Genomic DNA, 26,946 nt, shown 5'->3' on the forward strand with positions numbered 1-26,946 from the left:
GGATTGTGTGTTTTGTTGGAGTTTTTTTCTTTTTAATGATGGAAGCTGTATCATTCACAAACTGTAGAAATCAAATTATCTAGCTTTCCTCAATGAAGCTTAATGCATGACAGTGATGATCTCCCACTTCCCTTTGTGTTTTTGGCTTGCTGGGGTTGTTCTCTTTCCTGCTATCACCTAAAAGACACCTCTGCAAAGTGTCAGCACTAAATCTCAGCCCAGGAGGGAGAGAGGAGCTCACAGCAGGTATGAAACCCTTCCAGCCTAGAAGGAAAATGAAGTTTATTTCCTTTATGTGATTGGTGCATCCAGAGGATGCCACTGGCTCTGTTCAGTCTCCTTTCCCAGCTCTCTGATTTGCAGAAGGCCAAGAGGCTCCTTCTCTCAGATGTCTGCAGCATCACCTGACATTTTGGGATTGGTGGGCAGGATTTGGATGTCCAAAAGGAAAGAAACCTCCCAGGATGTTAACATTACAAGGATCTCTCAGCATGTGTTTTGCTGCCTTTCTCCTTTCCCTCCCCAGGGCAAGGAGAACCTTTCCAAAAGCTCTCTTATGTCACTGTGAAATTTTCTGAAAAAAACCTTTGCCACTATTTCTTTTCCTGGGAAGCTGAGAAGCTTCAGCTTCTCCCTGTTTTGCTGCTTTGGAATATGATTTGGAGCACGTGAATTGTTTTAATTTAATGACCAATCATGGTCCAGCTGTGTCGAGGCTCTGAGGAGTCACACATTTTTATTATTCGTTCTTGTTAAACCTTCTGATGTATCCTTTCTCTTTCTTTAGTATAGTTTTAGTATAGCATTCTTTAATATAATATCATAATACAATAAATGAGCTTTCTGAGAACATGGAGTCAGATTCATCTCTTCCCTCATCCTGGAAACCCTCACAAACACCACACTTTCATTTCATGAAAGCTGATGCAAAATACATCACACACTGTGTTCGCGACATTTTTCACATGGAAGATTTGGTTTGATAACCAAAAGTAATCTCTGCATCCAGCTACAAAAAAAATGTGCTTATACCAGTGTGTGATGTAGTCATTTCCTAGTTTCCTACAGTAGAAGCCTTCTCCTCAGGCTGGGTATGACAGAAAGGGTTTGTCCCTGTGGCTGGTGTGTGACTTTTGGTACAGCATTCACCCCAACTTCCACCTTCCTCAACCTTCTTGAACACTGCAGCCAGTTTCCCCTTTCTCCCAGTACATCATTTTGCTATTAGTGACTTGCAGTGCTGCAAGAAGCCTCAGAAAAACTTAATTTTTTTAAATTTCTCTTTTGAAAGTACTTTAAACTCGTTGGTTATTTCATGGTATTCCCCCATCCCCCAAGGTGCACAGGTGCTATTGCAAACACCCATCTCACACCTGGAGAGGAGAGGCAGGGACTCATTGCTGCAGGCAGCAGGAGGGGGAATGACAGAATAGGGTGTGACTCCCTCAAGCCATTGCCTGCAGGCTAAACTTCCTTATCTAATTCAATTAAGTCAGAGTAATTTCATCAGAGCCAGCCACCAAAACCACTCAGCATTCCTGGCATCCTGCTCAATTTCCCTGGGTTTATTCAAGGACCTGAAGTATTGGAATTAATCTCCCAACTCACCCTCTTGAGTTGTTTTTCTATTTTTTGTTTTTGGGTTTTGTGGGGGTTTTTTTGTTTGGTTTTTTTTTTGTTTTGTTTTTCTTTTGTTTGTATGTTGTTGGTTTGGATTTTTTTAATCAGACTCTCAAAGCACTTCATACACTGAATCCAGCACCTGCTTTCAAAACCAAAATCCAAATAAACAGATATAAGGCACAACTAAGGAAAACTATTTGTAAAAAAAAAAAAAAAGAAAGAAAAAAAAATCCAATTTATTTGGAGCAGTGTTTACATGTAAGATAATTGCATTTCAGTACCAAAAGAGAAAACAAGACTACTAGAGTCATTTCATTCAATAAAGATTTATCCTTAACAAAGTGACTTGATATGGCTTTTTGATCCTCTACCACGATTATAAATTATTTTCAAAATCCTCAGTCGGGTGGCACTCGGATACAAATTACATTTTGCTAAAAACATACAGGTGGATATAAAGGAGAGCTCTAAGGAATCAGAAGCCAAATTTAACAAATGAGGTAGTTCATCTGGTCCTGCAGAAACGCAGCTTTGTGTTTCCTTGTACAAAACATCCAGTCCCAGTGTGTGTGTGTGTGTGTGTGTGTGTGCAGCTCCAGGTGCAGCACAGCCTGCCTGGGCTCCTTTGCCCTTCCACAGCAGGGAGAGGTCAAAAGTCACCTTCAATGTGCTCAGACAGGGACCTCTCAGCACTGAGACTGCTCCTGCTGCAGCTCTGGGGCATCTCTGCCTGGAGCATCCCTGTCCAGAGCATCCCTGCTTGGGACATCCCTGTTTAGGGCATCCGTCCAGGACATCCCTGTCCAGGACATCCCTGTCTGGGACATCCTTGCCTGGAACATCCCTGACCAGAGCATCCCTGTCCACGGCATTCCTGTCCAGGACATCCCTGCCTGGCACATCCAGGACACTCCTGCCTGGAGCATCCCTGTCCTGGGACATCCCTGTCCAGAAAATCCTTGTCTGGGGCATCCCTGTCCAGGACATCCCTGCCTGGGACATCCCTGACCAGAGCATCCCTGTCTGGGACATCCCTGTTTGGGGCATCCCTGTCCAGGACATCCCTGTCCAGGACATCCCTGTCTGGGACATCCTTGCCTGGGACATCCCTGATCAGAGCATCCCTGTCTGGCTCCTGCTGGCATCCTGCCTGGACATCCTGACCGAGCCCTGTCCTGGGCATCCTGTCCAGGACATCCCTGTCCAGGACATCCCTGCCTGGCACATCCAGGACACCCCTGCCTGGAGCATCCCTGTGCTGGGACATCCCTGTCCAGGAAATCCCTGTCTGGGGCATCCCTGTCCGGGACATCCCTGCCCAGAGCATCCCTGCATCCCAGGGCATCCTCCTACCCAGCCTATCCCTATCCAGGACATCCCTGTCCTGGGGCATCCCAGTCCAGAGCATCCCTGCCTGGGACATCCCTCTCCAAATCCCACATGGACAACTCTCCCATTTTAGGTTCAGAGCAGCTTAAGGCACATTTTTGTAAGGTCTGAGGCAGCCAGACTGCACCAGTCTGACTCTGACTGACGGCTGTGTTGAGATCCTGAGGATTTTTAACTACCTGAATAGACAGTGACTTTTTTTTTTTTTTTTCTGTGCCTGCACTGTAGTGCATGAAAAATTCCCTTCATCATATCCCTCACCCTCTACTCTCCTGAGGCCCCACCTGGAATACTGCATCCAGCTCTGGGATGCCCAGCATGGACCTGCTGGAGCGAGTCCAGAGGAGGTCACAAAGCTGCTCCAAGGGCTGGAGCACCTCTGCTGTGGAGACAGGCTGAGAGAGCTGGGGTTGCTCAGCCTCTGGAAGGCTCTGGGGAGATCTCACCACCTTTTCCAGTCCTTAATGAGACTACAAGAGAGCTGGAGAGGGACTGTGGACAAAGACATGGAGTGAGAGGACAATGGCTAGTGACATCAGACTGAAAGAGGGCACATTTACATTAGATTTTAGGAAGGAATTCTTCCCTGTGAGGGTGGTGAGGCACTGGAACAGGTTGCCCAGGGAAGTTGAGGATGGTCCAGCCCTGGAAGTGTTTAATGCCAGTTTGGATGGGGCTCTGAGCAACCTGGGATAGTGGAAAGTGTCCCTGCCCATGGCAGCGGGGTTGGAAGTGGATGATCCTTAAGGTCTCTTCCAACCCAAACCATTTTGTAATTCTATACTAAAAAAAAAATTAATTTCTTTTAAAATTGCCAACCAGCAGCTCGGAGATTCAACATTCACATTACTTAACATTTAATTTAAAAACTACTAAACCAACTCTCTCAGCATCCTGCTACGAAAATCTGAAATCAAATTCTGATTGAAATTGTCATTATAAGCCTGATCATCAAGTGAAAGTTACTCAACAAAAGAGAGACATTTCAGCAAGCAGCTGACAGAATGAGTCTGCCAAGCACCACAAGGAGAAGAAAGGTGCTCATTGTGATAATCCTTCACTGATTAAGATCTGTCACTGTAGCCAGCACAGAACCAAGTGTGCAATCCTTCATGTTACTTTTAAAAAGAAAAATCAAAGAGGAAAAATAAAATCAACCACAAAGTGAATAAATATCCCAGGCTCCCATGGCTTCATTCATTCTTGTCCTCAGGAACATCGATTAGCAATGAGAGTGTTGTCATCTGTTTGCCTGTTTAAAAGACAAAACAAAAGAGAAAACAAAGGTTCAAGTTCTGTCTTAACAATCACTTGGATGCTTCCCAACAAAACAGTTTAGTTACCATGCAAGTCACTTTTTTTTTTTTTAAGTAGAACCACGTTTCAGGATGTGGTGCCTTAAAATTTATGAAAAAAAAATCTGAATATTTTACCTGCATATTTTTATAAATCCAGTCTGTAAACACAGTCATATTCCCATACACTCCAGGTTTGTTGGGAGTGGCACAGCCACTGCCCCAGCTGGTGTCTCCAACCAGCCACCACACAGAGTGGTGGTGAGTCACCAGAGGACCTCCACTGTCACCCTGCAGGGGACACAAACACCTTGTCAGTGACACAGCCACCAGGAAAAACACAACCCATTTCACCCAGGAACACAGCTTTGGGTTCAATATAAACCCACCTGCCATTTAGGGAGTCACTGAAACAAGATATGGTGGCAATTTTGGTGTTAAATGATGTCTGCTTCCAATGGGATGAAAATAATTTGTCCAGAGCCCTCTAAGTAAGATTGGCATTATTGGCTTTATTGTTCACAACCACAACACTGTGATTAATATATAATAAAGATAATAATGCTGTGGTTATCAGGAGCATTTGATCACTTTCAAGTACCAGGTAACAAACCATCCTTGAAGCATTAAAAAGGAGCCTCACCCCCCCTTGGGAATTTAGTGAGAACTCAGCACTGGCAGCCATTCAGATGATGAAACAAAAGCTCTCCTCTTTAAAGGGATGCACCACCAAAAGAACCAGATGCCCAAGCAGATGTAATGCAAATTTTCAATTTTGGGGGTGCATAGGATTTATTTTTAATAGGTAGGTAGAGAGAAAGAAAGAGGGAAAGAGGGAAAGAAAGAAAGAGGGAAAGAGGGAAAGAGGGAAAGAGGGAAAGAGGGAAAGAGGGAAAGAGGGAAAGAGGGAAAGAGGGAAAGAGGGAAAGAGGGAAAGAGGGAAAGAGGGAAAGAAAGAAAGAGGGAAAGATAAGCTAGAATGATAGAGAGAAAGATAGATAGAAAGATAAAGAGAGAGAGAAAGAACGAGAGAAAGAACGAGAGAAAGATAAAAAAAACCTACTAGCAAGGCCACAAAAATAATCAGATTATTTCATCTTTTATACAATTACTAGCTATTAATTAGGAATAATTACCTGACAGGAATCAATTCCCCCTGCCAGGTCTCCAGCACAGATCATTGTAGGCAGAATCATGCCATTGTAGATATAAACAGCATTACACCTGGAACGTTCTATGAGGGGCACCGCAACGTAATTCAGGTTATTTGATGTTTTACCTGGAATTGGAATAGGCACAAACGTGCAAAGACAAAACCAGAATCAGCATCACATTACTCTGCTGTTACAGAAAATCCCAGCATCCAAGATGAAATAAACTTCCCAGAAGCAGCAGGATGGAAATTTAAGATGTAAGAAGTTTACAAGAGGTCAAGAGGACCTCCCCCAGCACCTTTCTTATGCCAAAAAACCCTTTTCCTCCCTTTCCTTTTTCCAGTCTTGCAAATTTATTTGCATTATTCTCTTTCAGCCTGAGGTGGTGAAAAGGAGCAGCTCCTGCCCTTTCCCATATCCACAGGACATGCTTGGCACACAGCAACCCTTGCTGCAGCAGGGGCACAGAATTATCTCCTGGGTGGGCATTTCTGGCCCAAAGTACTGATTTGAGGGTCCCTTTGAAGTCTGCTGAATGCAAAACTTGCTTTGAGACAGAATGCCCTGGGTAAATACTGGGGGTTGTAAAATGGTTTAAAAAAATAGTGTATGAACAGATGTAATTCAAACTGCCCCATCAGCCCATGCAACAGTATTCTTAGGATGAAGAAGACTGGTTTATGTGAAAGATCAAAATATTCCAGGAGCACTTTTTACCTCCTTGGTACTCTGCTCCCCACCCTGATATCCAGCACTGCTGGTTGGGCTGGAACATCATTCCTGGATTGGGCAGGCAAACTGGCCTCACATTTTCTGCAAAACAAACAGAAGATGGATGTTCAGACAGAACTCAAAATAAATTGAAATGGCCATCACTTACACACCATGCATTCCCTCTGTACTTTGCATTCTAATGCAGGAAGCAGTAGAAAGTTTACCAGCTGTCCTTTCCCTAAGGGGTACCTGATCTCCACCTCAAACCTACCTCATATTCACCTCAAACCTACCCCATCTCCACCTCAAAGTGAGGGACAAGCAGTTAGTGGTTCTACCTTAATTCATCAGGTTAAATAAAACAATTAACACCAGTGCTTCTGAGCAGTAGAAGAAGAAGAAAAAATTCTGAAAATTACAGCTCTGCATTTTCTTTGCAAAGATCTGCTGAAAATAACCACAAGACAAGCAGGATTCAGTACTGATATATACAGGAAGTGTGCAGCACAAAAACCTGGAGAACAGAATCTCCCTGCTCTCACCAGCAGAAAATCCCTTTCAGATCACTCCTGGTAGCTTTAAACTGATGCACTGATACACAAAGGGCCTGTACACAAAAAGCACTTCAAATTGAAATAATGGCTTGTTCTTTATTCTGTACTCATTGCTTACAAACAACCTACATCTGCTTTTATGAAAGAAACTTCTTGTAATGTTGAGTTCTGAAGGGTTTTTTGACCATCATTTGACATGACTTGAGTTGGGATTTAATCAGCAGCTCCAGCACTGCACCTGTAGCTGTCTGCACACACAGCAGTGGCTAAACTGAAGCACCACAGAGCATCCTGAGGCAAAAATACATCATTGAGATGAGCCCAAACCCCCTATCCATGTCATAGATTTAAATAAATCCTGTATAGGAAATCAGAGGCTGTGCCCTCTGCCTCTAGGGTCATTTAGGATCATTTTGTGTTCTTCCACTAAGTGTCTACAAGGATTGCTTGATGAAATACAGAAGTTTTAAAGGGTGTGCTCACTGCCACTGGATTTTTCCCTTATTAAGAGGAGCAGAATACCCACCAGTAAAACTCAGTGGTGTCTCCAGCTTCATAAGGGCAACGTCATTGTCTTTGGAGTCCGTGTCATAATCTGGGTGGGAAATTATCAGTTGGACTTTGTATCCACTTCTGAAGAGCATTTCATCCTGATTGAGAATCCCAGCATAAACCCTCCAGCTGTGTGGGTCAGACAGTCGCCTGCAGAACAAAGAAAAGGTCTCAGGGTTTCCTTCTGTGGTGACAAGACAGGGATTAGAGCCTTCAAAAAACTGTCTTCATGTAATCAAATGTTTGTGTGATCAAAAATGCACATTCATTTTACTACCATTTTTGAAGAATAAGACAAACAAATTGCCAGACATGTAACTTGAAAAAAACCTGGCTCTAGTTTCAAAACTATATTAAATAAAATCTTTGCAGTGGGTTAAGTATCACTGCCCATCCCCTTAATCACTCAGCACAACAAATTAAGTCTGAGACTGCAACACTGAAGCCTTTTGATTTCCATGACTGAGGGATCAGGCAGGTATTTCTGAAGTCTCACATGTCACTGGTATCAGCAGAAGCCAGAATTAGTAAAAACATGATCTAGTGAAAGAATTTCACTATCTTGAAAGCACCAGGGATTTTTTTTAGGCTGGTTTTGGGTTTTGGTGGGGTTTTTTAAAGTTAAGCATGCTATTTAAGCAGCCTCTTGTGCTCCAGCACAGTTTACAAAAGCTTAATAGAAAATTTGCCACAAGTGTTAAAACTCCCTCCATGAGAAGTGCCAAGGCAGTTGTGCCTGAAAGTCACCCCAGCTCCAAAAAAAAACCCAGATCAGGCTGAAAACCAGGTTTGTGCCAGCTGCAGCTTGGTTGCCATTCCCAAAGCTTTTGCACACTGCAGAGCTCAAATCCAGACAACAAAGGAGGGATAAGATCTCCAGGTAGAAATCAACACTTGCATTCCTTTCTCAAGGTTAAGGACAAATATTCTTCCTTACCTCAGCCTCAACTGTGATCCAGCCAACCAACCATTACAATGTTTTTGCTTTTTGGGTTTTCCCTCTAACAGAAGCAGCCACCTTTTAAACAAATTTTTGCCCTTTCTGAGGGCACCACAGAACCCTGAACTCTCTTTTATAGGTGAAAAATGTACAAAGCAGCAGCTATTTTTCTTGTTGATGGCTACATAAAGTGCTCCTTGGATAGATATAAATCTGTATTTAATACTGACTTGGACTTTACTACCCTGTGGCAAAAAGATAGGAAGAAATAAATGGCACAGGCATCTTTAAATTGATCATATCTACAGCAGTGTGATATTTGAGAATTTGGAGGGGGGAGTTCCCTTTGGGTTTTCTCACAGTGTAATTCAACATCTTCATGGAAACATTGTACAGGCTGGCATTAAATGTGGTGCCTTGAGTTTACATTAAATTGGTTGGGTATTTGTGCTCAACATCACCCATTTCATTTTGTAAATAAGGCAAAATATAAAATAAGTCTTCCTGTAGAAAGCAGACAGATGAGCTGCAACCAGCCTCCTCCAGAAGCAATCTTCCCTTAATACTTCAAATTTACAACAGAGACAAAACACTGCCCCGAGCACCTGCATGCCAAGTGGGGGGGAGAAATTCAGTTTTAAGGGAGAAAGTGGGGAGAATTGAATAAATTCATGCATTTCAGCTTGAAGAAACGCAAACAGGGTGAAGTTTAATAAATCCAAGTGCCGAGTCCTGCATTTTGGCCACAATAACTCCTTGCAATGCTATGGACTGGGGACAGTGTGGCTGGAGAAAGGGACCTGGGGGTGCTGACTGACCATGAGCCAGCAGTGTGTCCTGGTGGCCAAGAAGGCCAAAGGCTCCTGGCCTGGATCAGGAATGGAGTGCCCAGCAGCAGGGAGGTCATTCTGCCCCTGCACTGCTGAGGGCACACCTGGAGTGCTGTGCCCAGCTCTGGCCCCTCAGTTTGGGAAGGACCTTGGGACACTGAGCACATCCAGAGGGGACAACAAGGCTGGAGAGGGGCTGGGAACACAAACTCTATGAGGAAGCCCTGAGGGAGCTGGGGGTGCTCAGCCTGGAGAAAAGGAGACTCAGGGCTGCCCCCATCACTCTGCACAGCTCCTGAAAGGTGCCTGTGCTCACCTGGGGCTGGGCTCTTTCTGCAGCAGCACTGACACATCCAGAGCACACAGCCTCGAGCTGCACCAAGGGAAATACAGGTTGGAGAGCAGGGAAAAGGTTTTTCCAGCAAGGGTGAGAAAGTTCTGGAATGGCTGCCCAGGGAGGTGGTGGAGTCCCCATCCCTGGGTGTGTTTAACAAAGCCTGGATGTGGCACTGGGGGCCAGGGTTCAGTTGGGGCTGGGCTGGACTCGATGGTCTTGAAGGTCTCTTCCAACCCAGTGATTCTGGAATTCTGTGAACCAGAGGGGGACTCACCCTTCCACGCAGTGTGCTGCTGTCACAAGCCAGTGTGGGGTGATGATGGAGCCCCCACAGACGTGGGTGCCCTGCACGTGCAGGCTGACCTGCCACGGCCACTGGCCCAGCACGGCGCCGCTGCCGCCCACGATCCTGTTCATGATGCTCGCGCTCTTGGTGGCCATGCCACACTCTGAAAGGTCAGGCACACACAGAGCTTCATCAAAGAGGCGGCTGGGAGGTGGATTCTGCACCCCAGGCTCCCCTGGCAGAGAGAGGGGTGCACACACCATGGTGGGCACAGCACAGCTCAAACCCCTGCCCTGACACCAAATCCCAAGTTTGCCATTGCCCAGACCCTCGTTAAGTTGCAAACCCTACCTGCTAACTGCTGCTCTTGGTTCACCATAAACTCTTCCCACCCTTCAGGAGTCTCTGGCCATTCAGACACTGTGTTAGTTTTTTTGGGGTTTTTTTTTTTTTTTGGTTTGGGGTTTTTTGGGTTTTTTTGTTTGGTTTTTTTTTTTTCTTGCTTTTGTGGGTTCTTTGGGGTTTTTTTTGTTTGTTTTTGCGTTTAGGTTTTTTGGGTTTTTTTGTTTGGTTGGTTTTATTTTGATTTTTTATGGGTTCTTTGGGTTTTGTTTGTTTTTGTTTTGGGGTTTTTTGCGGTTTGTTTGTTTTTTTGTTTTTGGTTTTTTGTGGGTCCTTTTGTTTGTTTGTTTGTTTTTTGGGGGGGGGGTTTTGGTGGGTTTTTGTTTGGTTGTTTGTTTTTGGTTGGGGGTTTTTTGTTTTTTCTTCTTGGGTTTTTTTTTTTGGGTTTTTGTTTGTTGCTGTGCAACAAAGCAGCCAACAGCCAGGAGAGTCCTCAGGACAGGAATCAAACCATCAAAAATGCACTGCCCACCCAATTGCTGAATCTTGGAGAGCAAATGTGCCACAGACATCCCAATGCAGCTGCTAAGGGATGGATATGGAGCGCCACCACAAGTCATTTAAAGGAACCAGAGGCAGCAAAGACAAAAGCAACTAGGGATCCACTGTATTCCTTGTCTCCTCTCCCACCCTGCTCCTAGAACTGCATTATTTGGGAACCAGAGTTAAATCATTTGGCCATGCAAAAGCAGCAGTAAATGCCTCAGGTCCAAAAGGTTTTGACAGCCAGGGCATTTCAAAGCATGAAGAAGCAGAAGTTTGCAAAAGCCAGGGAGTTACCTATGCAGCGCAGAGAAACCACTCTTTCTGAGGCACAGGAACCACTGCAGGGGAAATAAAAATACCAAACAGCATCTTAGGCACTCAGTGAAGGAAATGGAAAGCTAAACCCACCCTCCAGCTGCTTTCTGCCCTTTCCAGATACATGCCCTGCCTTCAGCCCCATCTTCCCGCAGAGGGTTCCCTCCTTTCTTCACCATCTGGCCTCCAACATGTGATGGTGTTCACAGGGGTTCTTGGATGAGGGAAGAGATGAGGATCTGACTCCATGTTTCAGAAGGCTGATATATTATTTTATGATATATATTACATTAAAACTATACTAAAAGAATAGAAGAAAGGATTTCATCAGAAGGCTAGCTAAGAATAGAAAAAGAAGGAATGATAACAAAGGTTTGTGGCTCGTGCTCTCTGCCTGAGCTAGCTCACTGTGATTGGCCATTAATTACAAACATCCACATGAGACCAATCACAGATGCACCTGTTGCACTCCACAGCAGCAGATAATCATTGTTTACATTTTGTTTCTGAGGCCTCTCAGCTTCTCAGGAGGAAAAATCCTAAAAAAAGGATTTTCCATAGAAGATGTCTGTGACACCACCATGCCTTGCATTCACCAAAACTCTCCTGTGGGACACTGCAGGCATGAGCACAAAAGGTTTGTAAGCCTGTTGAGAAGCAAGATGAAGAGAGAAAGTGGAGCTGATTTAGGAAGTTGTTGCAGAAGAACTAAACAAGGGAGCTGCAGGGAGTTTGCAGGCACAGCAGTCTACAGGTTTTGACACTGGAACTTCAGAGTGGTTTAATGATAATAAAAACGATGCTTTCTGTCACAGACATCTTTCAGGAAAAAATCTTTTCTTTAGGATTTTTTCTCCTGAGAAGCTTAGAGGCCTCAAGAACAAAATGTAAACATTGATTATCTGCTGCTGTGGGATGCAACAGGTGCATCTGTGATTGGCCCATGTTGGATGTTTGTAATTAATGGCCAATCACAGTCAGCTGGCTCAGACAGAGAGGTGAGCCACAAACCTTTATTATCATTCTATTCTATTCTTAGCCAGCCTTCTGATGAGAACCTTTTCTTCTATTCTTTTAGTATAGTTTAATGTAATATATATCATAAAATAATAAATCAGCCTTCTGAAACATGGAGTCAGATCCTTGTCTCTTCCTTCAACATAAGACCCCTGTGAACACCATCACAGCTTTCCACAGTGAGGATCCATTTTTGCACGCTGTGTGTTCATGTGACTGAAAGAAAGGCTGTGCCAGCTGCTGTGCATGTGTGGCAGCTTGTAGCTCTTGTCACCATGCACAAACTCCTGCTGCTGGTCAGAGAGCCTTAGAAAAACACCTTTGAATGGCAGCCTTCTAGGCAGCACAGAGGATGGGACACTTTTTTCTTTTAGAAGAGGACAGGGAGGATGGAAAAATGACAGCTGTGTTTTTAAAAAGACGGAAGAACAGTTGCTGGAATCAGATTAAAAGCAAAGTCTCTTTCCCTCCAACAATCCCCACTGTGCTTGCATTGTGCTGCAGGCAGAACCTGCACCTCTTCCAGCATCTGCAGAGAGCCTGGATGAAAGGAGAGAGGATTTTATTAACCAAAGATACCTGCTGTACAGCTTCTTGTACAAGTCTATGTTCCCAGCACTTGTGTTCAGCTTCATGTAGCTCTTAAAGCTGACATCAGGTGCCACCGGACGACTGTAGAAATATGTATCCCTAAAAAACACAAAGTCCACCATGAAACCTAGCAGTACTTTCACCTTCAAACAAGTGATAACAATGAGCTGTGCCAAGCCAGAGCTTCTGACATGACAGCACTAGAAATCTTTATTTTTGTTTATTATATTTATTTTTGTGGACGTGGAACCCTGGTGGTGCAGCCCAGCCACAGTTACTGGGTTAAAATATTTCTATCATTTATTTATATCATTTATATAAATATATATATTTAAAATAAATATATATTATAAATTTATTTTTATATAATATTTATATAATTTATATAAAAATTTTACCTGATATGTATGCATCTCATGTAACAGGGCAAGATGAAGAGATGCCTTTGCCAGTACATTTTCACAGCAAAGTCTCAGACACATTAAAAATGGCAAGAGGGAAATTTTAACCTTTCTTTTTCTGAGCAGAGGCTGACAGAGGTTGCACTTACACGCTGTAGCCCATGTCTTTGCATGCAATCTTCCCATAATCATCATTCCAGTCATCTTGGCAAACAGGATACCAGGATTTGCTGACAGGTGAATAAACTTGCAGGATAAAATTTGGTCCAAAAAGTCTAACTGCCAGAAAAGGAATAAAGGGAAAAAAGAAAAAAAAAAGGAAACTAAGAACACCACATGCTATTATTACTGCTCTCTCTTCTTGGAAGTAGTTACCCATACCCATCTTTATTATTAAGAGATTATATCATCTCTTAATACACCAAATTTCTCCAGAGAAGTGCTTTGTAAAGCAAGAATGTAACCAGAAGCAATTAGCTCTGACATTCCACGTCCCATTATGTATTTACTTGCACAAGAATTTAATAAAAAATAGTTCAAGCAAAAGAACAGATTGGAACAGGCTTCTCCAAGAAGCCATTATTCAACCAAATGGGGTGGAACAGCTGCCAGCAAATGCTAACCCTGCATGAGAATGTGCTGAATAAAAGTTTGCAGAGGGAATTTAAAGCACAACTGGAGTTTCCAGTGTGGCACTGGCACAACCCAAGATGCCAGACCTCTGGAATGGACAAATCAAGGTTTTTCCACCTTCTACCTGCAGCTCTAAAGCTTCCCTTGGCATCTTGTCAGTTCAAAGCAATGATTAGGCCAGGCTTTCTTACACAAATGAGTTAGTTGAAGAACTAAGAGGAGAACGAGGAATACAAAATACATGGAAAAATACATGCTTGAGTGAAGACCACCAGGTTTGTTATCACCTGAAGCTTACTGAGAAGTCACCACTGACTGTTCCATCCAGGGACAAGTTCTAGGTCCAGTTCTGCACAAACCCCACTCAAATTAAAAGGTGAGATTTTAAAAACTGACTCAAAGTCAAGGCAGCTCAAACCCCTGAGCGTTTTATTTCAGCTTTTCAATCGGGCTGGAAACAAACTGAGTATCTATACATAACACACATCCTAAACCATTTTAAAGACAGACCTTGGGCTAAAACAGCCTTGTTGCAGCTTAGGCAAGCTCTGTACAGGGCAATCTGCCCCCAGGCTCCTGCAGTTGATGAAATTTCCCCCAGCCCTTGGCTGGTGTCACTCACCACAGCGGGTCTCGTCCTCCCCGTTGGGGCAGTCGCTCACTCCATCACACCACTGGGAGGGGGACATGCACACCCCTGAGGAGCCACACTCAATCAGGGAGCTCAGACAGTTGTTCTCTACTGCAGGGAGACACAAACACAGCCACCAGGCTGCACATTGTCACTGTGATATTTTATGAGAAATCCCTTCGCCGGGATTTTTCTACCTGAGAAGCCTCAGAAAAGAAATGTAAGCAATGATTATCTGATTGCTTGGAATGTGGTTTGGAGGTTGCTTACCAACAGGTGCATGTTTGACTGGTTCTGTGTGAACTGTTTTTAATTAATGACCAATCCCAATCCCAGCTGTGTTGGGACTCTGTCTGTCACAGGTTTTTATAATTCATTCCTTTCTAGCTTTCTGATGTGTCCTTTCTCTTTCTTCAGTATGGTTTTAGTATATGATATGATAATATAGTAAATCAGCCTTCTAAGAACTTGGAGTCAATTCTCATCTCTCACCTCATCCTGGGACCCACAACAATTGGTGACCACCCACATCAGCCCAGCTCTCAAAGATTTTCCCACTTTGATGGAGCAAAACGTTGGAAGTGGCTCTTAAACCCAGAGGTGGGAGGGACCCAGCCTGCCCCAGCAGAGATGTATTGCTCTGTCCTTTGCACAGATCAAGTCTCTGGTGCAGCTGATTGGGTTTGGGCCACTGGCCTCCCCTGAATAATCAGGCACCATGAAGTTGTCAGAAAAGAGTCAGCTTTGCACTGGCAAAGTGTTAACACGTAGAAAAGGATGAAGAGACCGAGTGCCTCAATTATGTACTTTTGATCTCATTTGAAAAAAGATTACACTCACCCTGCTTAAATCAAAATGAGTCAAAAAAATGCCCCTAAGAACACAAAGTGTCATCCTAATAGTTCTAAATTGACTCCCTTAAAGTCATAAAATAGTTTGGAAGGGGTCTTTAAACATCATTTTAGTCCAACCCTGATGCAATCACCAGGGACACCTTCCACTGGATCTCTCCTTCTCTTCTCCTGAGCAGAATGGAAAGGAGAGGCTCCTAAAACCACCAGATTTTTAGTTTCCTGCTTTTTTAGCAAAACAGCTTTCATTGAAAGCTAAATTAAGACAGCACAAGGCAAATTTCATCTGAGCTGAACAGAATTGGTCCAGCCCTGCTTCAGAGCTCAGCCACCCCAGCTGGGGATGATTTCCAAAGCAAACATCCATGGTACAACTTAGAGTGCTGAGACAGGCTGGGCTCATGCAATGTTTACATAAAATCCCCACAGAGACAAATAAATGGGTGTAAATGACTTCTGCTCCAAGAGAGAACCCATTTTAGCAAAGCAAAACACATCTTGACCATTTACACTCCTGCAGTTAAGGTTTGCACACTTATTGCAATCCCCTCCCTTCACCTGAAATTAAGTGAAGCTCAAATTTGGAAAGTAACAGCAGCATTAAAAAGAAAGAAAAAAAAAAAAAAAAGAAAAAAAACCCCTTAACCCACAAACAAAAGTGAGCCATTAAGAAGCAGCATTAGTTCATCTCTTAGGAGAAAAGCAACAAAGACTTTTCTGTCCTTAATTCAGAATAAAGCATAAAATGAGACTGGATATATCTAACTTGAAAAGTTTAATGCATATTTTCTTTAAAAAAAAAGGAAAACAAAGTAACTTACCAAAATACCAGATGAAGAAAGCAGCAATTGCACAACAAATTACTATTAATATAGATAATATAATTATTATGGTTTTCCTTAGACCTGAAGTGAAAGCAAGGAGGAAAAGAGAAATTAGATTCACAAATAAAGTTATTTCCACCCACCAGTAAGTTCCACCCACCAGAACTATTTATTTGACATTAAAATCAGTCGTTTTTAGCCTGACTTTTCCCCATTCCACCATCCTTCCTCCCAAAGCCCCCAGCTTCACCAGCACCCCAGCCAGCTGTCACTTCTTCCCAACAGGAAGAAAGGCATGAAGGAAGCGGCTCCTTCAATGCACAACTTGGAAGGGAAAGTCCCTTTCCTTTGTTATCTAACTTCAACAAATCTCAGGTCCAAAACTGTGGCAGTACCAGCTGTGGGTTTCTCTGGGTCTGGATTGAAGGCACTTGAGATGGTGTTGCATGTTCACACTCAGGTGTTTATTATTTCTTATCAGTAAAACAGTCCCACTGCTGTGAGTTCTGCAGCTTTTCATTAGAAGGCACAAAATGGCCAACAATCTCTTGGTACAAGGTCTTTTAAGACTAAACTATCCAATGAAGAACTGACACCTGGATTATTTTCCCTTTTAACCCAATAACTGATCCCAAAAAGCTGCAATGGGGACTTTTCTGCCCAATTACAAAATGCCACCCAAGCCCATGGAGAAGGAGGAAGAAGAAGCATGAAGACCAAACCCAGGACAACACCCTGTGCCCTCCATCTTGCTTCCATCCACAACAAACTAAAAACCCCAAAACCTCGATTTCTCTACAAAATCTCTATAATCTATTTCACACTTTTGTGGATTCCAGTCTGTCCTGAAGTTTAGGAAACTTTCTCCATGAACAAGGGTCAGAGTCAGTGCTGCCCTGGGGGTCAGGGTACCCCAGAGCAGACAGAGAAATATTCCCAGTGGGTTTTCACACAAAACCAGGAGAAACCCCCCCAAAACTTACTGGCTGCACAGGTTCTCCTGGGTGGGGGCGCTGCTGGCCTGGTGGACTGGTGGGTGGCAACCCTGGGGATGTAGCTTGGCACGGAGGGAGGGTTTGTGGAGAAGAGCTGTGGGTAGGGGTGAGCACCTGCTGCCGGCCTGGCAGCGTAGGGGGGCTCTGGCTGGAAGCCCCTGTTCTCGTAGTATGGCGGTGGTGGACCCTGAGGGTGGTGTGGGGAGGGAGGGAACAGCAGAGAGTGAGAAACAAGGACAAAAAACCTCCCAGTGCCACTCTGTAAAATACACCCCACGCACACAGAGCACTTACTGGGGACTCCAGTGTACACAGACAGAGAGATTCACAGAACATGGCCAAAACCTCACGGTTTGAATAATAAAAATAGCACAGAGTGAGGCTGGGAATCCTCTGACAAGATCAGTCTCCTGATCTTGCTTTCCATAGCAGCCCAGCCTAAGAAGGATTCTTGAGCCCAGCCCTCCCAAGCTTTTGCACAAATGCTTGCCCTGGGACGTCTGACAAGGTAGAAATAACCAGCAGGGACAGCTGTGGGCTGCACCAGCACAGAAAGAAATGCTGACAAGTAACAGCCTTTGTGCAGGTCCAGGATAAATGCTTACTGCCCCATTTTGTGCTGTGACAACACCAGGTACACCTAAGCTATTTCTGACACACACTGGCCTCCAACAGGAATATTTATCCTGGAATATCTATTCCAGGAATACTTATCCTGCAAAGAGCTTTAAGAACTAGGTAGTAGCCATTCTAACCTATCCCACCAAAACAAGCTTAAAAAAAAAAAAATCAAAAGTATGAGCTCAAAAGCATAAATCTCCTCTAAAAATATCTTGAAATGTTGGTTAATTCGAGGCTCTTACACCTGCCTCACAGCATCTTTCCCCCTTTTTGCCAAAAAGGAAACACAACAAATAGTCCATGTTTTAAAAGACTTGTTAATCAGGACATTGCTCAATGGGCTGTTACGTGTAAAGAAATAAAACCAAATTAAAAGAAAAAAAGTGAGAAAGGAATATTGTGAATATTTTTGTTTACTTACTAGAGCAGAGGTCATTTTTCCTTTGTCAACAGTACGGAAACAATTCAAGTGTTGGGGAGTAAAGTGTGAACCTATACAAACAAACAAAAAAGAAAACAATCACCACTGGAGGCTTTGTCCAGCTTTCTTGTCAGTTTTCCCTTTGGAAAAAGGCCAGATTTGCAGAGAGGGGGAATAAAACAAATTTAAAAAACACTGAAACTCCGAACCAAGCGGAAGCATTTGAAGAGAGGGTACAAACCAAGGTGCAGCATGAAATCAGATCTCAGCAGCCTCTCAATGCAAGCCTGAGGATTATACAGTGGCAACTATTCATTAGCACGAGGGCAGCACAAACTGAGAAGGTCAAGTCAGTGCTCACTCTGGCTGGCAGAACCAGAGTCAGAGAATCTCCTGGCAGGGACCCACACGGTGTCAGTGCCATGGCCAGGCCCTCTCTCAACACTTACTCAAGTGTCTCTCTGAGGTTTATGACACAGAAACCAGCACAGCATCAGCAAACACAAATTCAACCAGTTCATGATACTTGCAGCCCCCACAGGCCACGTTTTTTTCACTCTTATGTGTTCTAAAGAGTTGTTTTCTTGGCTGTGTGTTGTAGCCACTGAACCAACAACATGGAGAGAAGCACTGCAGGGAAATTGTGCCACAGCAATACTGAGGGTTTTGCAAACAGGGGTAAAGAGAGGTGCTGCACTGAATGTTTCAAGCATCCAGCAGTTTATTTTAAAGTTAAACGTTAACGTTGAGCAAAACCACTGATTGCCACAGACACAAGAAATAGGAAAATGTTTGCCACAGACACTAGAAATACAAAAATGTTTGCTGGTGCAGATCTAAAATAGGCAGTTATAGACCTCCACAAGAAATCATTCTGATAAATGCTGCTGTCTGCTGAGTCCTCTCATGCTGCTCTACAAGAAAAAAAAAAGCCTAGAAAGTGCCTCAGTCCTGCACTGAGAAATACCTGTCTCTACCTTGCAGGGCAAAACCCTGCACATTGCAGCTGTGTAAAAGCACAACATAATTCAGCCCAAAGTAATAGGTTATCCTTTAAAACCACTGTCAAGGCATCATCTCACCCAAAACTGAACTGCAAATGTCACTGAAGCAGATTCCAGCAGCTGCTCAGCCCCTCAAGCGTGCCAATCCTTTGTGACACTTCAGGAAGGCTGATGCTGGTATTTGCTTATCAGCAAACATGTAAATAATGCACCACTGCACTTATTTGTGTGGCACACAGGTGAGCCTTACTCATACTCACTGAAAGTCCATCAGACTGGTGACTAAGGCTCCAGGACTTCTGCTTTGCTTTATGTCCCATCCATCCTTGCCCAGCTCTTCACAGCAGTGGGGAAGTGCAGCTCTGCCCAGACTTGGGGACAAACAAATCACAGGAAGCTGTTTCTGTTCCTTGTTCTCTGAAAAGGAGAAGGAATAGAAGGGTTAGGAGGTTTAGTGATACCAGAGAGAAGTTGTGATTCTGAGATAAGCCAACAGGTACTATGACCAAAAAAAAATCCGAAATTTTTTCACATTACCATTTGAAAGGCTTTGCAAATTAACAGAGAAGAATGTTCCTCACTTTTTGGGGGGAGTTTCTGGGAGTGGTTTTGGTTTGGTTTTATTGGTTTTCAAATGAACTGAGGAAAAAAATGTCTGTCTTGCTTAGCTGGTGTTCCACCATCACTCCCAATTTAGTTCTTGTTAATCTATTTCCTATCCAGTTTCTGATTAATAACACTTTCCCTGTTATAAAATAGAGGAATATATTATATTATATTATATTATATTATATTATATTATATTATATTATATTATATATTACATTATATTATACCTATATTATATTATACTTATATTTACATATTTGCCAGTGTTTTAGAACTACAGGAAACCAAAATCACTGAACTCCTGTTAGCTTTGCAAATGTTTCAGACAAAAAATCAATCTGTAGCATCCAATAATGACATAATCTGGTTTTCCTAAGCACACATCACTCCCACACTTCAAAATGTTTTACAAACACATCAAGGGAAGTGCAACAGCTTCTCAGATAAGGAAGCTGGGTCATGGAGAAGCAAAGTGACCATCAAACACTCCCCAACAACTGGAGAGCTACAAGGGACTGGTCTGCCTTATCTAGTCCAATATTTCGCCCCTAACTCACCTCACACATCAGATAAATTTAAAAAGACCATTTAAAAGTGTGCTAAACCCACTCTGATGGTGCACAAGAGTTCAGTGGGAATGTACATCTGTCCTTCCCTCTCACTGCCCTCATTCCTCCTGAGGTCTGCTCAGCTATTACAACACTTTACTGGGTGCTTCTGAAAAAAACAAACTTCAGGAGTCCTTTAAAGGGAGCTGGAGGTCCCAGGCAAGAGAACTGGGGTGGAGTTCCCCCATCAGAGCTTCAAGGTGTCACAGGGTACCAGAGGTTTGAGGGTTGGCTTGCTATCACCTTCCAGCACCAAATAATGAAAAGGACCCATCAGTCCTGCCCCTAAATTTCAAAAACTTCAGTATGGATGGAGCAGAACTAGCATTTACACCTCCAGCAACACAGAAGGTCCCAAACTGAGTGGGTTTTTCTTCCATAAAAGAAATACTTTCAAAGTACAGGAAAAAAGCCACTGTTTCTAATGACAGAAGTGACAAAAGAGTAAAAAGCCACCACTGACACAGTTCACTGATGAATAAAGCAAAATGTGTTGCCTCAGCTGGCAGCTGCAATTTGAAGTATCCAAGATTTTTACATATGCCTTAGGAGTGGTAATTTTATGCTATCTTAATCATGGGTCATTAAGATTAAAGGAATGCATCACTATTTCCAGTAAATTTGTCAAAACTGAAATCAAAAGAGGAACACAGCCAAACAACAATACAAAAAATAAAAATATTAGATGAATTCAAAACAAATTCAATCCAATAGCTTTTTTGCATTTTTTATTTTTTTCTACAGATTTCTGCAAATCAGGTCTTTAAGTAAAAGTTGCAGCACAGTTTGTCTGTCAACATCCTATTTAATCAAAAATGGACTGTCCAGACTCTCAGCCCTGCAGAAGCTTGTTCTCCTCCCTGCCACAGTGACAGTCCCTCTGTGTCCTGGAGAGCTGTGCTGCTCAGCTGCACATGGCCCTCATCACCACGTGCTTCTTAATCCCTCACTGAATTTTGGTGAATTTTGGGCAAAAATGAGACCCTGATTTTGCCTCATTACAGCAGCATCAGCTCACGGCCCCCTCACATCTCCTGTGCCCTTTGCTGGCCAGGAGGCAACAGGCAGAATGAAAGGCAAAGAAACCCTAAAAATCTAAGCAGGATTTTGTAATGACACCCGACCTGCTGCCTTTTACCCTGGCTCTCCATGCAAGGAATAACAGCCCTTCCTCAGCACACACCAAGCCATAATTGTTTATTGGTTTCCAAAGCTTTTACACAGGGATCCCCATAGGCTGTTTCCAGGCCCAAGTCAATAGGATGGAATAACTACCTCCAGATATCCTAATTCAACACTGGGAATTCAACTGGCCAAAGAAGGCAGAGTTATACTGGAAACAGCTTGCTTCCTGCATTTACAAATTTACATATTGCTCCAATAGGTGTTTCAGGCTATTTCCTGAAACAGAAACAACATCAGCTGTTTGCTGAGCCCTGTGCTGGTTATCAACAATTGAAAAAGAAACCCCAGAACAATAAAAAAAAAAAAAAACACTGAACTAGTTCTTCACAGTTAGACCTAAATAAAAGCAGCCACATGTAAGCAGAGATGGAAGAGGACAGAAGAGTCAAAGCCCAAATGAATGAAGTCAAGTTCATCTTCTAAAAGGAGGAAGCATAAAAGCATCCAAAACATTCTACATGAACCTAACACACCGCAACCAAAATTCCATCCAAATAATTCTCTGTATCCAGCAAAGCAACAGAACTCACTGAGATAGCAAGGGAGTCATTTCAGTGCAAAGCTCAACCTTAAAGAAGGGCAAGCCAACACATTATGGCATTGATGATGCCAGAAAGGAAATATTACTTGCTTTTTTTATTTATTTCCAACCATTTTATGACCACCTAGAAGTTTCAACAACATAAATGTGAACATAATATAATCATGATATGACGGTGTGGAGAAAAGGTTAGTGGGGCAACAAAATTTAAAACAAGAATTAAAAAGAGGGCAAACAAGCAAAGAGGTGATTTCAGATTCATTTTTATGAACTTTTCACAGGACAGTTCCTGCTTGTCACCTGGACAGGAGGAAAGAAACATAGTGAAGATTGCTGTTTAACAGTCAGTACTAAAAATTATGATGACTTGCACATGAAGTATAGAAAGGTTTAAAAAAATCCAGTTATGAATGAAGAAGGAAAGGAGATAAATAAGATTTTTAATGCCACTTCATTAACAAGATTTCCTAGACACTTCTTCAGGAAGTGGCACTGAGTATTTTTATTGTGATGATTTTAAAAAATGACTTTAATTTACTCCATTTATCCTTTGGCAGGGATCAAAGACAATTGACTGAATGTCTCAAAGTCATCAAAATCAGGGTCCTGCAGTGTCCTGGCCTTTCAACAAACCTCAACTGAGGTGAGCTCTATTCAGCGTGCCTGTGCAGTAACATCACAAGTATTTCAGAGAACTCTGTGAGACTGTGCAAATATTTACCTGAAAGGTTGCCACAAATAAAACCTCATCCTTCTCACAGTTCCTAAGAAATAGTTTTGAAGCTATTCTAGATTAGCTCCTAAAAAGCCATTAGAATGTACAACTACTTATCAAGAGGTGTTAAAAAGCAGTGCCTCTTGATAAGCCCTATCAGCAGCAGCTCACTGAAGTCCATAGGAATATTTCCCAGGCCAGGAAATCAAGATTAATTCTACTTCCATGTGCTAAAAAAAGGAGGCATTAAAAATCGCTGAGGGTAGCAGTCACATTTTAAAAAGTTGTAGGATGCCATACTCATACTACAAATAATTTTCTTATTATTATCATCATCTGTCTGAAAACAGATATTTACTTGAAACTCAGTGTGTCACAAGTACGTAACGTGCTTTGTTAGGAGCAGTGGGGTGAGGAAGGAGGCTGAAATCCTCTGTCCTTTTTTCTCATTTCACTGAGTGGGTGCTGAGGGGCACAAGACCCTCCAAAACCAGCCATTTCTGAACCAGAAAGGACCAAGAGCCCAGGAGAACCAGAGGCTCTGGCATGGTAGGAGATGGGCCCATTGCTCAGGCAGCAACTGCAAACCACAACCAGATCACACGAGGAGCAACAGCCAGCTTGGCCTTTGGATTCTTATTTCCCCTATATGACATCTCAGGTTCTGCCCTTGCCCTTCTTCCAAAGCATAAGCAAATAACTTTCTGGCAGAAGAATGTTTGCTAATCATTTTCATATTTGATTATTACCCTCTGGCTAAATTCAAGTGTCTATGTCACTGACAGTCACTTGCAAGGAAATAAACCTCTCAGGAGCACTTGTTCACCATATTTGAGCTGCAAATAATGTGATGTGAATAAGGCAGCACTAGGTACCCACACTGCAGGAAAATAAAACCCAGCAATGTTAACAAACCAGATTTATTTAGATACCTGTCCAGGTCAGCGATTTTTAACCCGTGACCTACAGGTCCCGAGGAGCTGCAAACCACTTCTAAGAGGTCTGTGGCAGATAAGAGTGAAAAGCAAATCTTGCTGGCAGGAGATTTGAATTCACTCCACGGGGAGGCTCCTGTTGCCAGAAAGGGTTTCAGGATGCACACATCAAAGCCTGGGGGAAACACTGCTGCAGGCACAGGCACTGGAGCTGCTCAGTGAGGACCAGCCCTGGACTTGCACAGGAGGAAAAGCCCAGATCTTCAGGACTGGCAACTCTAAGGCAAATATTTTGACCAGCATCCCACAATAATGTGTTGCTCTGTTTTTCCATCAACATCCAGGAACGTAGTTCCAACTTATTTCCAATTTCACGCTAGGCTGCCGTGATAGATTTGCTCTAGGTTGACTGTCCTATGAGCCAGAATAAATTTTAACAGTTTAAGAATGAAAGGAAGAAAGGCAAAAAGGCACATGAAGTCCTACTTTGACATCAGATTTATCTTAGCCACCTGTCTTTTGGCTTCACCTGTAGGTAAAAGCCACAACTTGCCATTTTCCCAGTTCACTGATTTATGCCACACACAACATTTCCCCACCCAATATTTACCTAGATGATGCAAATATTCCAAGCTGCTTCCTTGGGCCCTTTCTAAAGCACTGGAGACATTAGTGTCACTTGACTCAGGACAAACAGGGCCACTTAGGACAAAGGCTCAGTGTGACAGACACCCACCCACCCAGGAAGCTGAGGTTGAGTTTCAAGGTCCAAGTAAGCAATGAACACAAAGCCACCTGCGAGGAGGTGTGGACTGGGTTCACATCAGCATGCAAAGCTTTGGCACAGAAGTTTCAACCGTACAGCTCTTCTAAAAGTTACTTTTCCAAAATCACTTGATTTTGTGCCAACTTTGACCCCAAATTAGCACTTTTGCTGAAACACAATGCATCAATACACACTGAAGAGGCCCCTGAGCTAAACACTGCTCTGGTTTACTCTCTCTGCGACCTTGAAGAGGTTGCCCAATCTTTTACCCTTCATCACCAGGGCAGGAGATGGACAAGCTCCACCTGGAGCGGTGCGGGCTGGGCCGGCTCTGGCCGAGCCCTCCGTCCGCACCTTCCCCGCTGCGGCTCCTCGGACCGCGCTCTCACTGAACCCACAGCGCCCATCCACATCCTTCCTTCCTTCGTGTTCCTTTGGCTCCTGGCTTCCCCTTCCACCTTCTCCGTGTGTCTTTGGCTCCTGGTTATCCTGGCTTCCCCATCCACCTCCTCCCTGCTCCTTTGGCTCCCGGTTATCCCGGCTATCCCCATCCCCTTTTTTCCTGCAATCCCGGCTTCCCCATCCACCTCCTCCGTGTTCCTTTGGCTCCCGGTTATCCTGGCTTCTCCATCCCCTTCCTCCCTGCGCCTTTGGTCCCGGTTATCCCGACTCTCCCGGCCTCCCCATCTACTTCCTCCGTGTGTCTTTGGCTCCTGGTTATCCTGGCTATCCAGCCTTCCCCGTCCACCTTCTCCGTGTGTCTTTGGCTCCTGGTTATCCTGGCTTCCCCATCCACTCCTCCGTGTTCCTTTGGCTCCTGGCTATCCCGGCTTCCCCATCCACCTCCTCCGTGAGTCTTTGGCTCTCGCTTATCCCGGTTATCCTGCCTATCCCATCCACCTCCTCCCTGCTCCTTTGGCTCCCGGCTTCCCCGTCCACCTTCTCTGTGTGTCTTTACCTCCCGGCTATCCCAGCTTCCCCATCCACCTCCTCCGTGTTCCTTCGCTCCCGGTTTCCCTTACACGCCGGCCCGCGGGAGAGCGCGACTTTATCGCGCCGCATCTCGCCCTGGAGACACCGGCTGCGGCCAGGGGACACCGGGGACAGCAGGGGGGCACCGGGAGAGCCGCTTCTCGCTTTTCACTCCTCCAGCGCCTCCCCCGCGGGACGGGGCTTACAGACACTGCCGTGCCCACTCCTCATCCCCCCCAAGAGCACAGCGAAGTTTTTTAGCTAAAAACCAACCCCAGCACGGCGCAGCTCGCCGCGGCCGGGATGGCGATTCCCTCACGGGTGGCTCCGGAGGCCGAGGGCGGGCAGAGCGGCGCTTACCTGGGGGAAGCTGCGGGAGCTCGGCAGGGGCTGGGAGGCGGCGGAGGGAGCCGGGAGCGGGCGGTGCTACCCGGGGAGGAGTCACGGTGCGGGGCAGGGGCTGGGGCAGGTGCCCGCAGGTGGATGCACCGCCCGCCCGTCCCCTTCCTCCCGCGGCGGGCGGGACCCGGCGCTGCCCGCCCCGGCCCCGGGGCCCACCACAGCCCGGCGGGCCCGCAGGGACACGGGCTGCCCTTCCCTTCCCAAACCTTCCCTAACCCCCAGCCCTCCTCCTCCCGAAAGGGGAAGCGGTGTCTGAGCCCCCTACCCGTGTAAAACTCCCGGGTTTGGCTTTCGCTGCTCCAGCCCAGCGTGCGGCGGCTGTGCCCTGTTTATTGAACTCCCTGTTGGCCTCCGTTTCAGGGTGTTGCAGGAAAATAAGGAGCCACAGCCACTTCCCTGAACTGGGCAGGTCAGTACCTGATAAAGGTTGCTCGTAAAACACCGGCCGGGGTAAATGACTTCCGTTTTCTTTGGGCTTTTTTAGGGTCATTTAATAACGGGGCGCTCTGGGGAAATTACTGCCATCTCAATGGTCGCGTTACTCACAAGCTGTGGTGCCACCTGTAAGGAAATCCTGCAGTGAGGGAGGGTTTTTCTCTGCCAAAGCTGAGCTCCACAGAAAAAAAAAAAATTAAAAAAAATAAAATCCACTCGCATCCCAAAACTTTTCCAGTACTACTCTGAAGTTCTCAAGTGAAGAAATTCCACTCACTGTTAATAACAGCTCTGATTTAGCTGCAATATTGCTGCATGCTATGTTTAACATCTCTGTAGGGGGACTGCAGATAAGGCAAAGTACACAAGTTTGGCATGCAAGTGTCTGGGCTTTGTTTATATTTCCAAATGCATATCAAGGAATTCTATCAATCGTACCTTCAGTATTTTTCCAGGTCTGTGTGTTTGTTCAGAGAGAACTACGAATCTGCGACCCCTAGGTACAAAACCCTGAGAAATATTGTCTAAAACATCTTTAAACTTTAGCTTATTTTTTTAAATTGCACCATTTTGGGTGCAAAATGCTCCTGAGCTCCCAAAAGGAATCAGTGAGATTCAGTCATTTTCCAGTATGGACTCAGTTGCAGTAATTTGATCTCAAATTTCACCTGAAGCAAAAGGTAAAATCATCCCAGACAAACCAAAACACTGCAGTGTCACCTTCTGTGGTCTCTAACATGCCCACCTGTGTGGCACATCCTTGTCTTTAATTTACAGCAAGGTCTTCAGACCTTAGAGATGTTTTAGGTTTGAAGCAGGGTGCCTGGTCGTAAGATTTCCCTGTTAAGTTTCCTTACCTAAATGGAGAGAAATAGCCCCATAAATTGTAACTTGGCATCAGGGAAAAAAAAA

The 26,946-nt window shown here is 44.4% G+C and overlaps 1 protein-coding gene across 4 annotated transcripts; it reads right to left on the reverse strand.

The window, feature by feature from the left end:
* Positions 1-3,516: 3,516 nt before the first annotated feature.
* TMPRSS2 (transmembrane serine protease 2) lies at positions 3,517-25,943 on the reverse strand. 4 transcript variants are annotated; one of them, XM_064702265.1, is made up of 15 exons: positions 25,865-25,943; positions 19,127-19,283; positions 17,863-17,933; positions 16,809-17,007; positions 15,823-15,906; positions 14,142-14,291; positions 13,036-13,165; positions 12,474-12,584; positions 10,857-10,900; positions 9,663-9,837; positions 7,256-7,431; positions 6,179-6,274; positions 5,444-5,586; positions 4,446-4,598; positions 3,517-4,264 (listed from the first exon to the last, which is right to left on the reverse strand). In XM_064702265.1, the coding sequence occupies exons 3-15, from the start codon at positions 17,875-17,877 to the stop codon at positions 4,253-4,255; spliced, it is 1,488 nt and encodes a 495-aa protein (XP_064558335.1). In that variant the 5' UTR covers positions 17,878-17,933; positions 19,127-19,283; positions 25,865-25,943; the 3' UTR covers positions 3,517-4,252. The 4 variants fall into 4 exon arrangements, with proteins under 4 accessions (XP_064558335.1, XP_064558507.1, XP_064558251.1 ...); XM_064702437.1 differs by lacking the exon at positions 25,865-25,943 and adding an exon at positions 25,558-25,754 and having other exon boundaries at positions 14,142-14,261; XM_064702181.1 differs by lacking the exon at positions 25,865-25,943 and adding an exon at positions 25,558-25,754.
* Positions 25,944-26,946: the final 1,003 nt, after the last annotated feature.

The sequence above is a fragment of the Zonotrichia leucophrys genome, chromosome 1 (assembly GCF_028769735.1).
Source record: "Zonotrichia leucophrys gambelii isolate GWCS_2022_RI chromosome 1, RI_Zleu_2.0, whole genome shotgun sequence".
Taxonomy (NCBI): Eukaryota; Metazoa; Chordata; class Aves; order Passeriformes; family Passerellidae; genus Zonotrichia; species Zonotrichia leucophrys.